This window comes from Myiozetetes cayanensis, unplaced genomic scaffold, assembly GCF_022539395.1.
Source record: "Myiozetetes cayanensis isolate MyiCay16 unplaced genomic scaffold, myiCay2020 scf9, whole genome shotgun sequence".
Classification (NCBI taxonomy): Eukaryota; Metazoa; Chordata; class Aves; order Passeriformes; family Tyrannidae; genus Myiozetetes; species Myiozetetes cayanensis.
Genome location: NW_026088185.1, coordinates 22,366,506 through 22,381,239, shown reverse-complemented (window position 1 = coordinate 22,381,239; position 14,734 = coordinate 22,366,506). Strand labels below are relative to the sequence as shown.

Genomic DNA, 14,734 nt, shown 5'->3' with positions numbered 1-14,734 from the left:
GGTGGCAGAGCCGCATTCCTACAGCATCTGGGCCGGCTCAGCAGGCAAGTGCTGACACAGGGCTGTCACAGGCACGAGGCCCCAGCTGAATCCGGGTACTTCCTCCCAGACTTGGATGGGCAGACGACCCACCCTGTGCCCGGCAGCCACCCCAGAGGGCCATGCCCTGGGGCAAAGTGGGCTCCCCCAGGAGAAGGTTCCCCTCCAGAGTGTGGTCCCACAGGCAGGATTCAGCCTTTACACGCTGAAAGCCATGGCTGGAAATGATCAGCCCCAAGGGCAAAGGGAAGACCAGGGCTGTGGGTCCTGCTTTTGGAGGGCATTGCCTCCATCCCCAGCTTTCTGGGTAACCGTGCCCACCATCACAGGCAGGAGCAGGGCAGGGTGCTCTGTGCCTCCCCGGGTTAGTGCACTGCAGCCTCTGCCCACACCTTGGTCGGGGCTGGAGCAGGATCTGTCTCTGCCTTGCTCGGGTATGGAGAGGGGAAACAAGAATACTCCCTGAATGAGCCAGAGGGGACTGTGGGAGAGGGCTGTTCCCCAAGAATTGAGAAGGGACAGCTTCTCCCAGCGCCCTACCCCTGGAACAATGCACACATTCAGAGTCACCTCCCCGGCCAAACACTCCCCTGACCCACAACCCACCCCACCCCACAACAGCCTCTGCAGATGCAGACAGACCTGATGGCTCAGCCTCCCCACTGCACCCTTTAACCACCCCCTTCCCTGAACACCGTGCCCCAGGCAGCCCCTCAGCCCAGTCCCCATCTCCACACACGCACCTCGGTCTGCTGCCGCTCCCCTGTGTCTCCCAGGGCCGGCACCCAGCTCCTGCTGCTTCCCCCAGCTCTGCTCCTGGGTGTCAGTGCACAGGGACCAAACGTTATAAATGCCTGCAGCTGCTGTCCCCAAAAATACCCTCTGATGACACGCTGGGTTGATAAGACCAAGCCTGCTCCATTCAGCGCCTCGCTGAGGCAGGGCTGGCCTACCTATGTATAGCAGCCTGGTGGGAGCCACCCCAGAGAGCTGGGGTGCCACGGCCCCAGCTGTGGCTCAATAATGGCTCAGCCAGCAGCGGGAGACAATGCACCACGTGGGATGCAAAGCGCAGGGCGCATGGTGTGGGGAATATGGAGTAGGATGCCAGACTTCAGGGGAGAGGACATGACATACAGGATGTACTGCATGGGGTGGGATGTACCGTACTGGATGCTGCATGAGATACCAGGCTGAGGATGGGATGTGCAGGACACTGGGTTGTGGGAGGAACAGAGGGGGTACACAGACTGCCCACCACCCACAGGGCAGGCAGGGCTGACGAATCGAATCAGGAACACCTGGCACTGTCCCCTCAGGTAGCCGTGAGAGGAAGGGCACTGGGTCCCCTTGCAGCCTATGCCTCTCCTACAACTCCCACACTATGGCCAGCCAGCCCAAAGAGCACTCCAGGATCCTTTGCCTGGCACTGCTGGAGGGTCTCCAGGTGGCTTGGCTCTGTCTCACCTCTTCTCTCCCTGAAGCTGGCCCAGCATTCCCCAGTCCCAGCCCCAGGGACCTCTTGCCGTCCCTCCTGCTTCATGTCTCCAGGACCTTGCCACATTCCAGTGTCCTGGAGATGCCACAGCCACCCCACCCCTAGCCTGCTCTCCCTAGGGCCCCATCCTCACATCCTGGTTGCCCTAGCTTGTCCTAGTGATCCCAGTGCCCAGCCTGTATGCCCCAACTTGCCTCCCCATGCCAGAGCCTCACAGGGCTCTGAAACCCATCAGGTCCTTGCCCAGATTTCCCTGCTGTGCACAACTGCTGTCACATCCCACTCTTCCCCCTGAAGCCCCAGATTTCCAGTTCCTGCACCATGGGGGGCACCCAGCACCAGCAGCTGCAAAGCTTGCTCAGGGTGCCCCCTCTATCCCTGCCAGCACAGGAAAACCTTCCTGGCAGCACCCTGCCCACAGCCCGGCCTCCCCAGCCCCATGCACCCGCTGCTCCTAGCAGCATCCCCCACACACACCCCCCTTGCCCAGGCGCTGCTCCCCCCCCCCAGACCACACTGTCCTTGCAGTCCTCACATTCCAGACGTCTCAGCGCTTTCACAGCCCAGAGATAATATTCACGGCGAGCAGACGTTTGCGTCAGTGTCAGATAGATCTCAATGCCACCCTGCCCCAGGGGGAGCACAGCGGGCAGACAGGCTGGGCAGGCAGGCAGAAGCCCACGGCAGAGCCCCCGGAGCCACCGGCCTGCTGCACGCCCCACGGTCATGCTGCTCCTCCTGCACCTGCTGCCTGCCATGCTGCCCACCGCTGCCCTGGCCAGCTGCACTGGGGCGGGTGCCGACAGGCAGCTCATCCTGGCCAAGGTGCGGGCTCGGGTGCTGGAGCATCTGAGCCCCCCGCTTCTCCAGGAGGAGCCCCAGATGGAAGCAAGGAGGGTATACCGGAGAGACATCCTTGAAGACAGTGAAGTTGAGCCAGAGGAGCTGGAGGACACCTCCCAGGTGATCTTATTCCCTTCCACAGGTAAGAACATTCTGGTGGAATGAAGAGGGCAGAGGGGTAAGCAGGGTGGGGGCTTGGGGCAACACAGATGCTGAAGGATGGAGAGAGAGGTGGCTGTGGTGGTCTGCAGAAGGGAAAGAAGTTATGCCAGGCTGGGGCATGGATATGGGCAAGATTTGGTAGAGAGCCAGGATGGGGGAAAGGTATGTCAGGCAGGGACAGGCAGAGCAGCCTAGTACAGACAGGGAGAGGTGTGAGCAGCACAAGAGAGTGCTGAGAGGCTGAGGAACATCTGGCCAGGCAGGATGCAGAGACATGGGTAGGGCTGAGGAGCAGGCAGGATGAAATAGGGTGGGATGTTAGGGAATAGATCAGGATACTGGAAAATGGGATGGGATACGAAGGGACAGAGCAGGATGCTGTGGGATGGGGTAGGCTGACCAGCTATAAAGCACAACAGTGGGAGATGGGGCAGAGTGCTGGGGGATGGGATAGGATGTGGATGCTGGGGGAAGGCAGCAGGATGACCAGCTATGGGGCAGGGCACTAGGAGGTCGGGCAGGATGCTGGGGCAACACTAATGGACCAGCCCAGGGCATAAGCAGGACTCAGCTGTGGGGCACAGCACAGAAGCTGCTGTGTAGCACTACACAGCAGCTCCCCTGCACCCTGCCACAGCCTATGCTGGCAGCCAAGTGCCCTGCCAGCACTCCAGGGACCCTCTGCAACATTTCACCTGCTACCTGGCACTGGGGACTCTCCCCAGGTTTGGGCACACACACTGATCATCTTTTCCCTACCACAGACGTGCCCTGTGAGCCCACACAGCCGGACAAGTTGCTGGAGGAAGAAGGGATTTTCAGCTATCTCTTCCAGCCCTCAGAACACACCCTGAGCCGCGTGGTGACTTCTGCCCAGCTCTGGTTTTACACCGGTCCCTCGGCCACCCCGAACCACTCAGCCCCTGACGTGCTGGCCCTGTCACCACAGGGCCGGGTGCCGGTGACAGCCATGGCAGAGCAGACACCTGAGCACTGGACAGTGTTTCACTTGGCCCCGATGCTGCTGCCCCAGCTCTCGCAGCCACTCTTCGTGCTCCTGGTGCGCTGCCCTGGCTGCCCCTGCCTCGCCGATGGGGACAAGATGCCCTTCTTGGTGGCCACCACCCGGGCCAAGGGCAGTGAGAGGGCTCGTCGCTCCACTGTGCCCTGGTCCCCAGCTGCACTGAGCCTGCTGCAGCGCCCATCCGAGGACTTGGCCGCCCACACCAACTGCCGCCGGGCTTCCCTCAACATCTCCTTCGAGGAACTGGGTTGGGACAAGTGGATCGTGCATCCCAGCAGCTTCGTTTTCCACTACTGCCATGGGAGCTGCGCCGCAGGCCATGGGCTGAGCCACCGGCTGGGCGTGCAGCTCTGCTGCGCTGCCCTGCCCGGCACCATGCGCTCCCTGCGCGTCCGCACCACCTCCGACGGCGGGTACTCCTTCAAGTACGAGACAGTGCCCAACATCCTGGCCCAGGATTGTACCTGTGCCTAGAGCATCCCACAGCCCAGCCCCAGACTGTGATCCCACTGAGGAGGAGTTGCTTTCCCAGTGGGACCTTGGCCCCACACTGCAGGGACCAAAGGGACCTGGAGGAGCATTTTGGGCTGTGCCACCCTCCCCTGCACAAGCCAGAGTTTTGGGCTACCCCAGGTACCATCACACTGCCAGACCTACCCTAGGGCAAGTCCCTGCCCATTGGGGCATGGCAGGGCAGGGCTAGGCACAGCCTCTGGCCAAGGCACCATTGCCCTGCCAAAGCCAGGCTGCTGTCTGCAACCAGATTAGCCCCCATCTCTCTCCACCTGCTCCCCTCCCTCAATTCTGCCCCTCCCCAAAGACTGGGATCCCTCTTCTGCTGCAGAATTCAACAGCCTCCCCCTGCTCCAGGCAAGGCCAGGCTGCTGCAACAGGATCAGAATGTGCCTGGGCGAGCCCATGACGGGACCTCACACTGGCAGGGCTAGCTGCATGCATGGCACCTTAAGTGAGCCCTCTCCCGGCGGCACAGCTTGTTGGAAAGTTTAACAGGATGAGTGAAATAAACCTGTTCCCTTTACTAAAGCAGCGTGGAAATGTTAGCTTCTATCAGAGGCAGCCACGGGGGTGGCATGCAGTTGTGCAGTGGGATGCAACCTCTCTGGGGGACTTCTAGATGGAGAAGTGAGGGGACGGGCAAGTACTTTAGAGGTATCCAACTCTGACCTAGGGTACCAGAGAGGGGACTGGGTCTGCTGGCCAAAACTGGAATGGCATGGCTGGGTTTGAACCCGCCCTGGGCACGGGAGCATAGGGCAGAGTAACATCCCTTCTGCTCCGGGGAACAGGTTGTGGAGGAATGGGGGCGACAGAGGGATGGGGAGGCATGGCGATGGTGGGAGGATGGGGAGGCACGGGAAAGCCCCTCACCCGGCCCCTCGACAGAGATAGGGCCAAATAGGAATGTGGCCAGAGCAATCCCTCTCCACCAGGCCGATGATGAAAGCTGCCCCGTCACAGCCTCCACACAGCAGGAACGACTGAGTCACCCTGGGCAGTGGGGAGGTCCAGGGCACGCGCTGCAGTCCCGGCCCAGCCATGGAGGATTCCCTTCCCACCCCTTCCTCCGGAAGGACCAGATGCAGCAGTTCAGTACAAAACGTCTTCAGCCTTTACTAATATAGATATTAAAAAAAAAAAAAAAAAAAAAGGAAGAAAAACAGAGTGACAATTATTTCCGAGTAAAAAACAACGCTACAAAAGTCCCCGTGTGACCCAGGCTGAGATGATGAGAAACGCTCCACTGGCTCCTGGCCGAGCCCAGCTCGGGGCACCGTGTCCCCACACTGTGGGGCCAGGGTCTGGCTCTGTGTGTGGGGTCCCAGCCCCGCAGGAAGAGTGGGAGGAGATGAGTTTTGGTCCAAGGGCGACCTGCCAGGACAGGGCGGAGGCAGCAGGAAGGACAGCCCCTGACCTCTGCACAGACATTTCTGAGCAGGCCAGCCCACAGCTCACACCCCCGTGCCAGGATGCAGCACACCACGGCCATACTGGCCCTATTCTGGCAGCAGTGCCACCAGGACCCCTTCCATCCCCTCCACTTCAAGTGTAATGCCAGCCCAGCTCTCTGTCCCACAACTCAGCCCAGCCAACCAGACCCCCAGCCTGCTCCCCTAAAGCCCCACACCTTGGGGGCAGTACCAAAATCACCAGCATCACCCTGGTGATGCACATGCACAGCACTGGCTGGTGCTGCAGCGGGTGGCAGCTAGCATGGGGGGCACAGGGAGGTGTGAGGAGAACATGCTGCAGAAAATGGGTGTGGGAGGAGGAAAAGAAGGTGAAATGGGAGATAGGGAAGCATAGGCCCAGAAGGGATATCAGGATGGAGTATAAAAATGCCAGGGTGCACACGCAGATGAGTTTATAAAAATGTACAAAAATAAGATATTCCCTTTTTGAAAATTAAGTAGGAATGAACCCCATGGCCCCCGTCCCCTCCACTGCCCACCAGGACAGGGCTGCCCAGACTGCCCTGCTGGACAGGCACATGGTATCCTCCACCCTGTGCTCCTGGCAGGATGCCTGTCCCACGGTGGCAGCAGCAGCCGCTCCAGCAGTCACCGCCATCTTTCCTGGTGGCACTCACAGCCCTGTGGGGAGCAAGAGGCAGGTTAGCCCCAGCCCCAGGTGGAATGGCATCCCCTCTCCAGGGGAGCCTAGGAGCAGCCCTCCATGCCCCCTCCCCAGCTCACCCGTGGTCCTGTCGCAGGCGGTGGTCCCCTTCTCATGGGCGAGGTTGAGGCGGTTCTGCTCGGCGGCAATGCCGTTGGCCTCGGGACTGGTGCTGCGGGCAGGGCTGGGCGGCCGCGGCGGGGGCTGGAGATGGAAGGCCACCTCCAGGTGCTCCTGGGCCAGGCGCAGATGCTCACGCAGCCGGTCCAGCTCATGCGCCGGGGGAGCCCCAGCCAGGGCAAAGCGCCCCTGTGCCAGGCTCTCCCGGTAGTCCAGCTTGCCGTTGGTCAGCGGGGCCTGTGGCAGCTCCTTCTTCAGCGAGTGGTAGGTGGGGGGTGCACTGGGGGCCTTCTTGGGGTACTGTGGCGCAGGACTGTCGCCATTCGGGAGCGGGGGGCCACCAGACTGGCTCAGGGCATCACGGATGCGCCCCACACCAAGGTGCAAGAGCTCGCAGAGGTTGAGGAAGAGACAGAGCCCGCTGACAGCATACATGATGAGGAGGAAGATGGTCTTCTCGGTGGGGCGGGAGACAAAGCAGTCGACGGTGTGCGGGCAGGGGCTGCGGCTGCAGACGTAGGAGGGGCTCACCTCAAAGCGGTACAGCAGGTACTGCCCAAAGAGGAAAACCATCTCTAGCAGTGAGCGGCACAGCAGGTGCAGAACATAGGCACGCATCAGCCCATCCTGCTTGATGCGGCGCCGGCCATCGTGCTTCTCTCCACCCTCTGGACTCTTCTCCTTCTCCACCTCGATCTCCTCAAAGATCATGGGGTCTTCTTCGTTATCATCTTCTGCCTCCTCATAGTCCCGCCCGGCTCCCCGGCGCACCACCGGCATGCGTGCCCGCCGGGCTGCTGGTGTCCGGCGCCGTGAGGACTCAGGCATGCGAGCGATGCGGTGCATGGCAAAGCCCAGGTAGAGCACTGATGGTGTGGCCACCATGATGATCTGGAAGATCCAGAAGCGGACATGGGAGAGGGGGGCGAAGGCGTCGTAGCAGACGTTCTCGCAGCCTGGCTGCTGCGTGTTGCAGACAAATTTGCTCTGCTCGTCGTAGTAGATGGACTCACCCCCCACGGCTGTCAGCACAATGCGGAAGACAATGAGGACGGTCAGCCAGATCTTGCCTACAAAGGTTGAGTGGTTGTTGATCTCCTCCAGGAGCCGTGTCAGGAAACTCCAGCTCATCCTGGCTAGGCAGTTGACTCAAACCCTGTGGGGAAGGGGCAGGCAAACAGGCACTGAGAGAATCTGCATGCACCTCACTAGGACCATCCAGTCCACCAGCTCCCACCCCAGCTCCCTCCTGCTCCCTTTCCCACAGATTCACAAACACAGCCCTGCTCAGGCAGCCATCTCCCCAAAACTTCATCCCCTGCCACGCATCGCCTCCCTATGTTCCCATCTGCATCCTGCTCCCGCCCTGTCGCCAGCCAGGTGGGTGGACGGAACCCGGGGAAAGGCTGGGACATCCTGGTTCCCTGCAGGGACACATCTAGGGGAAGAGTCAGCACAGTCACAGCCAGAGTAAACATGTCAGCACAGGGCAGCACCAGCTGGGGACTGTGAGGGGTCAGGCAGAGGCAGAACCACCTCCTCTGCCTCCATTTGCCATCTGGCCTTGGGCAGATCCTCAACCAGTGCCGCACTCTGTGACAGCACCCACACCCTCCCATGGGGCTCCACAGGCCCCTAAGAGGGCATGCAGCAGCCCCACTGGGCCACTGCAGCTGCCAGCCCTGAGCCCTGGCCAAGGGGGGCTCCCCTGAGGAGCATCTCCCACCACGTGCTTACAAAGCAGATGTTCTGCACCCCACAAAGCTCTCCCCTGTGGACCAGCATAGATGTAGCACCACTTTGCCCCTCCAAATCTCTGTGCTGTGCACTTTCTCCTGCAGGAACACCTAGCCTCCAAAGCACACAATGGCCAGTGCTCAGAGCAGCCTGAAGGCCGATGGCAAGGGCTGGCAGGGGGAATGGAACAGGAGGTAGGACAGTGATAGCAAGGGGCAGTGTGGGGCAACCAAGGAATTGCACAAAGCCCTGGCGAAGAAGCTGACACCAGAGCGCAGGGAGGAAATTGCAAGGACCACGTCACAGCTCCCAGCCAAAAGAGAAGACACAAGAGGAGACACCCCACCGCCACCACTGGGCTTCGGCAGCTTGTGCATGAGATGATGCAAGGGCATCAAGTGGCAGGGCTGCCTGGGGCAAGAAGAGGGGATGTCCCCAGTCTCCCCTGCCAGTCCCATCTCATCACCTCCAGCCACAGCATGTCCTAAAGGATGATGGCTGCCACTGCACTCATGCCACTATTGTCCAGAACAAGAGGATCTTTCAGGTTTAGTTCAGCCTGCCTCCTGACCAACCCCACCTAAACAGAAGAGCTCCTCCAGCACAAGCATCCATGCTGGGGACATGCTCTTGCTGATGGCCTGGTGGGAGGTGGCACAGGCTGGCACTGGGGATCCAAACCCAGCCCATTAGGGCCACCATCCTCCTGTGGTCAAACGCCCTGCAAGATCTCCCTGCTGTCCCGTCCCACAAAGGGCACTCTCCTCCCCCCACCTCACTGGAAGGAGGATGCTTTGTGTCTCCTTTAGCCCTTGCCTGCAGCAGCAGCACACTGCCCTGGCACCAGGGTGAGGGGCTTGGGCAGAGAACAAGGTGAGGGGACCAGGCATGAGGGCAGCCCTGGAAGGCATCAAGCACATGGAAAGCAAAAGCACACGTTGGCATTGTCATGGTGGCCATGGAAGAGTGACACAGGGAGGGCCAGCAGCATGGAATGGCAGCAGCAGTGGGCATGGCTGGGACAACACAGAGCTGCCCTCAGCTTCTCTCTCACCAGAGGTAGGCGGCCAGAGTCCAGCTCTGCCAAGGGGCACAGCCCTCCAGGGCCTCCTGGCCACGCTGGGAGTCAAGACTAGCACCACACACCTTGGCTGGGCCCTACATCTATGCCTCAGCCCTACTGACCCCAGTCCCCTCATCCGGGGCCCCCAGTCACCTCTGCCCCTGCCTGCACTGTTCAGGGCCCCCAGTCTCCCCTGCCCAGGAGCACAGCAGCAGGCATCCCATCTTGGGGCTCACCAGCCCTTGCCCGCTCGGGGACCCCTGTTCCACTGACCCCTGCCACTCTGGGGACCCAGCCACAACCCCAGCCTTCCCGGGGTTCCCGGTCCCACTGACTCCAGCCCACCGCGGGCCTCAAGCCCAGCTACCCCCACCACCTGCCCGAGACACCCAGCTCCTCGATCCTCCCTGCCCGCGCCCCAGCCCACGCCTGGGGCTCTCGCTTCCCGGGGCACCGTCGCCTGCTCACCTGCCTCCCCTTGCCCACAGCCCCCCGCTCCCTGGCCCCACTCACGGCGCACCGGGACGAGCGGCTCCCGCCGGCAGCGGCGGACAAAGCGGCGGGGCGGCGCGCCGCCGCCTCCCGCCGAACAAAGGGCCTGGGGCGCGCCGCCTGCCCCGCGCCCGCCCGCCCGCCCGCCGGTGCGTACCGACCGCCCCGCTCCGTACCCCGCCCCGCCCCGCTCCGCTCCGGCCGCCCCGCTCCGACCGCCGGCCGCGCCACGCGGCGCGCAGCTCTGGCCCCGTTCCGGCCCGTCCCGCGCCCGCCGGGCGGTGCCGCCCTCGGTCCCCCCCGCCCGCGGCTGGGGAGGCCGCGCAGGACTGTGGGCAGGGGCCGGCGCCGGCCGAAACTCGCCCGGAGGCGGCTCCCGCCCCGCCAGCTCCGTGCAGCCGCCGGCTGTCCGGCTGCCTCCCTCGGCCCCGCGCCCTCGCGGAGCCATTGGCTCCCGGGAGGCCGCTCCCGGGAGGCGAAGCGAAGCCCAGGCTTCCTGCCCACTTCAGGAGAACGCTCCGAACCGCGGGTGCGGCTCAGCCCGCGCGGTGTTCAGGGGTGAGCCTGGCCGCAGAGTCTCCTGCGCAATAACCTCCTGCCCCTCGTAGCATTCTTCCCCTCCCAGTGGAGAGAAAGTATGGAAAAAAGGAGAGGTCCGACGGTGTGGTGGGAATGTGCCTCAAACCTTTTGAAGCCCGTGCTGCTTCTTGTGTTCCAGACCGGGTCCCTGCGGCAGGACCGGGCTGAGCACGTAGCACCTCCGGATGTGCCCTTAGAGTCACCGCTGTTCCCCCAAGGCCAGCGCAATGACAGCAGTGGCTTTGAGTCACCACTCTGGAGCAGTGGGGCTGTCCCACCATCCAAGCAACCCAGCCACTCACTTTTTGCTCTGATAAAATTGACCCTGTGGAGATTTTGTTGATGCTGAGTCTCCACGCTGGTGGGCCACCCACACCAGTGATGTCGTGGGTAGAGCATCCTGTGCGCTGGTGTGGGGATGAGGAGAGATGCCAAGCAGCCTTGCACAACCCAAACACTCATGGGAAAGCTGTGTCTGCGTGAGCTCGTGAAATGCTTCTTCTCCTCTCTGAAACATGTGGTCCCTTCTGCAGAAGGGTTTCCACAAGCTGGCACTGGTGGGTTCAGCACTGGGGGCCAGCTGGGGGAGGACTGAGGCCTTGAGGCTGGAGCAAGGAGAGGGGTAGGAAGTGTGGTTGGCACATCTAGTGTGGGGTTTTTGTTATTCTGCAGCAGCCCTACTGCTTCCCTAAGTCAACAATGCTACCATGGCATTGTAATAGCACTCACAGAGCCCAGTCACAAACTTGGTGCTCTTACATGGGAGGGCTACTGAAGCCCCCGCAAAAGCAATGTGCTGCACCCTGATATGGGTGCAGGTGTTGTGCACAAGAGGCTGGGCAAAAGAGCCCTGCTCTCATCTCTCTTATTCAATCCTTCCTTCTTCCCAGCTCATGAATGTGTCAGTCCCCTCCTATGGAGGGAGAGCTGCTGCAGAAGAAAGGGGATTTGACCTGGATATGAAGAAATGCTTTCCATTGAATCCTGTTCCTTTGCATGCAACTACAACATTAACATTTCTGGATGGGGAATAAATGTATGTTTCAGATCCAGCACAGACACTCTGGTCCCAATCTCCATCACAGGTCAGGAGAAATAGGAAGACATGGATGCAGGGAGGCATTAAGTTGAGCACAGAGACTCAAGCTTTTGGAAGCATGTAAAGAAGCATTCAAGGCCAGAAAGGAAACCCATTTTGCAGGTCAGCATGGAGAGGTGGAAGCAGGGCAGGGGGCTACCAGCATGAGGGCAGCATCCCCGCATGCTGGGGATGTCAAGCAGCACACTACCTACGTTGAACCTCCTGCTCTTGCCAGGCAATTAAAGTAGCTTGGGAGTTTCTCACAGTCACCACTAGTTTTCAGGTGCTTCCAGATCTTGCCTCCAGCCTGGCTTCACCCCCAGGTAGCCAAGCCAAGTTTGCCAGTGGTGAGGGATCCTATGTGACCATTTGACTCTGATGCTCATCATGTAAGAACAAGCCCCCATTTCACCACCCTCACATTAAAGTGAGGAGTGTGACCCATGAGGCACTGCAAACTTAAGCCACTGAACCCAGACTGAAGCTGCTTGTTGGGCAGGGGTCAGGCACTGCTGCTGCAGCATTTTTGTGCAGCACGGCTCAGCTCATGCCTGGATTGTGGGACAGAGTTTGCCTTGGGAAGCCAAGGAGTGGTGTTGCACACCACATGGACAGCCATTACTGTGCTTGTCAGCATCTGGCCATTGACATCAGAGCCCTCCAGCTTCCCCTGTGATGGTACCCTGAGTGTTCCCGGGCTCTACCCTTTTCTTGAGCTTGCGACATCCAAATGCCCACAGAGGCATCGCCCTTTCAGCCTGGGACAGAGGGCAAACCCACATCATCCGGGAAAGGAACACTGGATGAAGGGTGTTGCCTACCCGCATCCCTTTCCACATCAGCTGAGGCTGACAGAGCATCGTGGGCAGGAAGGATGTACAGACCAGCAGCATCGTGGGCTCAAAGATCAGCTTTTCAGAGGAAACAGGGGCACCCGTCACCAACCACAAAAACCAGGATCAGCCTCAAACTACTGAGGCTGTGTAGCAGAGCCATGACAGGGCAGCTGCACAGCCCAGCAAGAGCAAGGGGAGCTGGTAATAGAGGAGATAGTGGCTGAAGGGGAGCATAAGTGCAGGGATAAAAAGAACATCCGCTTCTGGGACAAGCACTACAGCTCAGGAGGGACATGGCAAGAGCTCGCACAAGCAGTTCTTCCTCACTGGAGGCACCCTCTGGGACTCCACTGCCAGCCCCTGCCTCAGCTGCCAGACACAGGGTGCAGGGAGCATTGCAGTCCAGTCTGGGTCTCGATAGCAGCCTCGGTTTCTGCTCTGATCAATAGAGCAGAATGGGCTGGGCCATGCTATGACTGCCTCTGCTTTCGGGGATGGTGGCAGTGAGGCAGATGGTGGGGTTGGGTGCCCTGGGTTTGTTCGCTGGGGGGTGACATGGACCATGCCTGGCTGGTGCTTGGCAGCGGGCTGAGGGAGCCAGTTTCACCCTCCCCGAGCAGGGCCATGAGCAGGCAGCACTGCAGGTAGACAGCCTGTGTCCTCAGCAGCAAACACCCTCTTCCCAGATTAAACAATTTGTCTGGCACTGGGACAGAGAGCAGACAGCTCTATTAGGGACTGTTTGTCCTGATACAGGACAGCTCCATAACTAGCTTAATAACCTTCTGATAACAGGCAGAGGCACGCTCCGCTGGAAGAGCATAAAGGGCAATGACCGTCCCCTCCAACACAGGCTGAGAGAAGGCTGGGATGGCTTCAAAATAAAGTCCCTTTCCCTTTCACCCCCACAACTTGATTATGCAGCACAGTGGGAGGTACATGGCACAGTCCCTGCTCACCTCTCTCATGCTAGGGTCTCCTTCCCAGTTTCTGGGTGTTGACTTCTGCCAGCACCACATGCAGCACTTGAGCCCAGCCTGTGTTGGCTGCTCTTCTTCTGCCAGCCAAGCTGGAGGGCAGCCCACAGGGAAGGGGTTTACACAGCCCTGGGATACCGCTCTCTATGCTGGCTAAGGAGCACTGGCACCTCCAAGGGATGGAGCTGGCCAGGCAGGTCCATGAGCCGCAGGGAACACATGCCCTTTACTGCTACATCTCCATCGTCCTCTGGAGATGAGACCAGCGGGAATATTCTGCCAGAAGTAAATGACCAGTCACTCCAGTCACCCAGTTTGATTAGAAACAAGGCTTCACTAGTTCCATGTAGTGCAAGGGGATGACAGCTAACCCTCAGGCTATGAATGCTCAAGGCAGTACTGTTTTAGAGGGCAGAGAAATGCAGCAGAAAGCACCGAAACTTTCATCAATGAGGTGAACAACAGAGTAAGGCAGGGCTGGTATGTGCCCATGGAAAAGTGGTGTTAGCTTCAGGCTCATGTCAATGGCCAGCCTGAAGCCTAAGCCCACAGCTGCCTGCAGCCTGTCTCTAGAGCCCTATGGCCACCCCAGCCTGGGCATCCCTCCAGCTACATACACCTTGAGACGAGACCGCTCCAGGTAGGCACAGGCAGGGAAACACTGAGGTTCAGACCAGCCTTGCTCCGCGCTAGCAGTTGAGCACTGGAGCCAAGCACACCCAGAAAAGGAGAAGGGAAAAAGAGGGAAAATCCACATTGTTTGAGACCACAGCTGGGGGACTGCATAATCAAAACCGAGACAGGTAGCAGGTATCTGCAGCTGGTTCAACAGATATCCCACCTTTCTGCAAACCCCAGCTCTCCTACACAGCCTGGTCGGGGCTGCCTGCAGTGCTGGAGAGGCAGAGCGTGTCAGGGGAACCACTGCACACACCCAGCTGATGCAATGAGGCCAGTTAATGTAATCACTGCACGTAGTGCAAGAGGCAGAGCATTGTGATCACAGAGGAACCACAAAGGGGTAAATCTGTAATAACTAGGACAAAACGCTAAGGGAAAACAAAGTGTTTCATGAAGAGGCAGGGGACAGGTTGTGGCAGCGCACGTGAGCTTCCCTGTCAGTCCAGTGGCCAAAGGAATGCAGAAGAGCAGGAAGCTGTCAACAGAACCAAGAGGCTAATGCTGAGCTGAGAGCACAGACCAGCACAGACCTAGCAAGGAGCAGAAGCAAATGAGTAGTCACTTCTGCAGTAAAAAGCAGGAAGAGCTTGAGGACTATGGACAAGCACACAACCAAAACCTTTGGTTCTGGCAGTCCACAGTTTGCCAGGCCCCTCAACACATACGCAGATGCTGGTGTGGCAGAGGTGTCGCTTCGCTAGGATTGGCAAAGAAAGTTACAGGGATAAGCTTTCTCAGGGGATCAGCTTAAGCAGAAGAGGCATCAATGAACTGGTTCAATAACTACAAATTTGACTCTTGCCCTTTGTGAAAAACACAGATAAAGAAGGTAAAGATAGAACTTACACAAGCTCCTTAAATGGCTAGATGAAGACATAAAACCCTACTGGTCTTTACTGGCTCAGCTTTCTTAAGAGTCCTTCCCTGGACAAAGCATGGACTGAGCTCACTCCCACCTGAGATCTGAG

The 14,734-nt window shown here is 59.6% G+C and overlaps 2 protein-coding genes across 3 annotated transcripts; one reads left to right on the top strand and one right to left on the bottom strand.

The window, feature by feature from the left end:
- Positions 1-2,045: 2,045 nt before the first annotated feature.
- Positions 2,046-4,054, top strand: INHA (inhibin subunit alpha). The gene is made up of 2 exons (XM_050339983.1): positions 2,046-2,522; positions 3,307-4,054. Exons 1-2 carry the CDS (start codon positions 2,156-2,158, stop codon positions 4,038-4,040), a joined length of 1,101 nt encoding a protein of 366 aa, XP_050195940.1. The 5' UTR covers positions 2,046-2,155; the 3' UTR covers positions 4,041-4,054.
- Positions 4,055-5,173: 1,119 nt separating this feature from the next.
- On the bottom strand, positions 5,174-10,323 carry LOC126652695 (gap junction gamma-1 protein-like). Of its 2 annotated transcripts, none has more exons than XM_050339733.1 (3): positions 10,298-10,323; positions 6,281-7,476; positions 5,174-6,178 (listed from the first exon to the last, which is right to left on the bottom strand). In XM_050339733.1, the coding sequence occupies exons 2-3, from the start codon at positions 7,449-7,451 to the stop codon at positions 6,171-6,173; spliced, it is 1,179 nt and encodes a 392-aa protein (XP_050195690.1). In that variant the 5' UTR covers positions 7,452-7,476; positions 10,298-10,323; the 3' UTR covers positions 5,174-6,170. The 2 variants fall into 2 exon arrangements, with proteins under 2 accessions (XP_050195690.1, XP_050195689.1); XM_050339732.1 differs by lacking the exon at positions 10,298-10,323 and adding an exon at positions 9,634-9,717.
- Positions 10,324-14,734: the final 4,411 nt, after the last annotated feature.

Excerpts from the sequence above, each read along its gene's own strand:
- LOC126652695 (XM_050339733.1), bottom strand. The coding sequence starts at position 7,451 with ATGAGCTGGAGTTTCCTGACACGGCTCCTGGAGGAGATCAACAACCAC.
- INHA (XM_050339983.1), top strand. The coding sequence starts at position 2,156 with ATGCCACCCTGCCCCAGGGGGAGCACAGCGGGCAGACAGGCTGGGCAG. Across the intron at positions 2,523-3,306 it reads GATCTTATTCCCTTCCACAG|ACGTGCCCTGTGAGCCCACA; the intron begins GTAAGAACATTC and ends TCCCTACCACAG.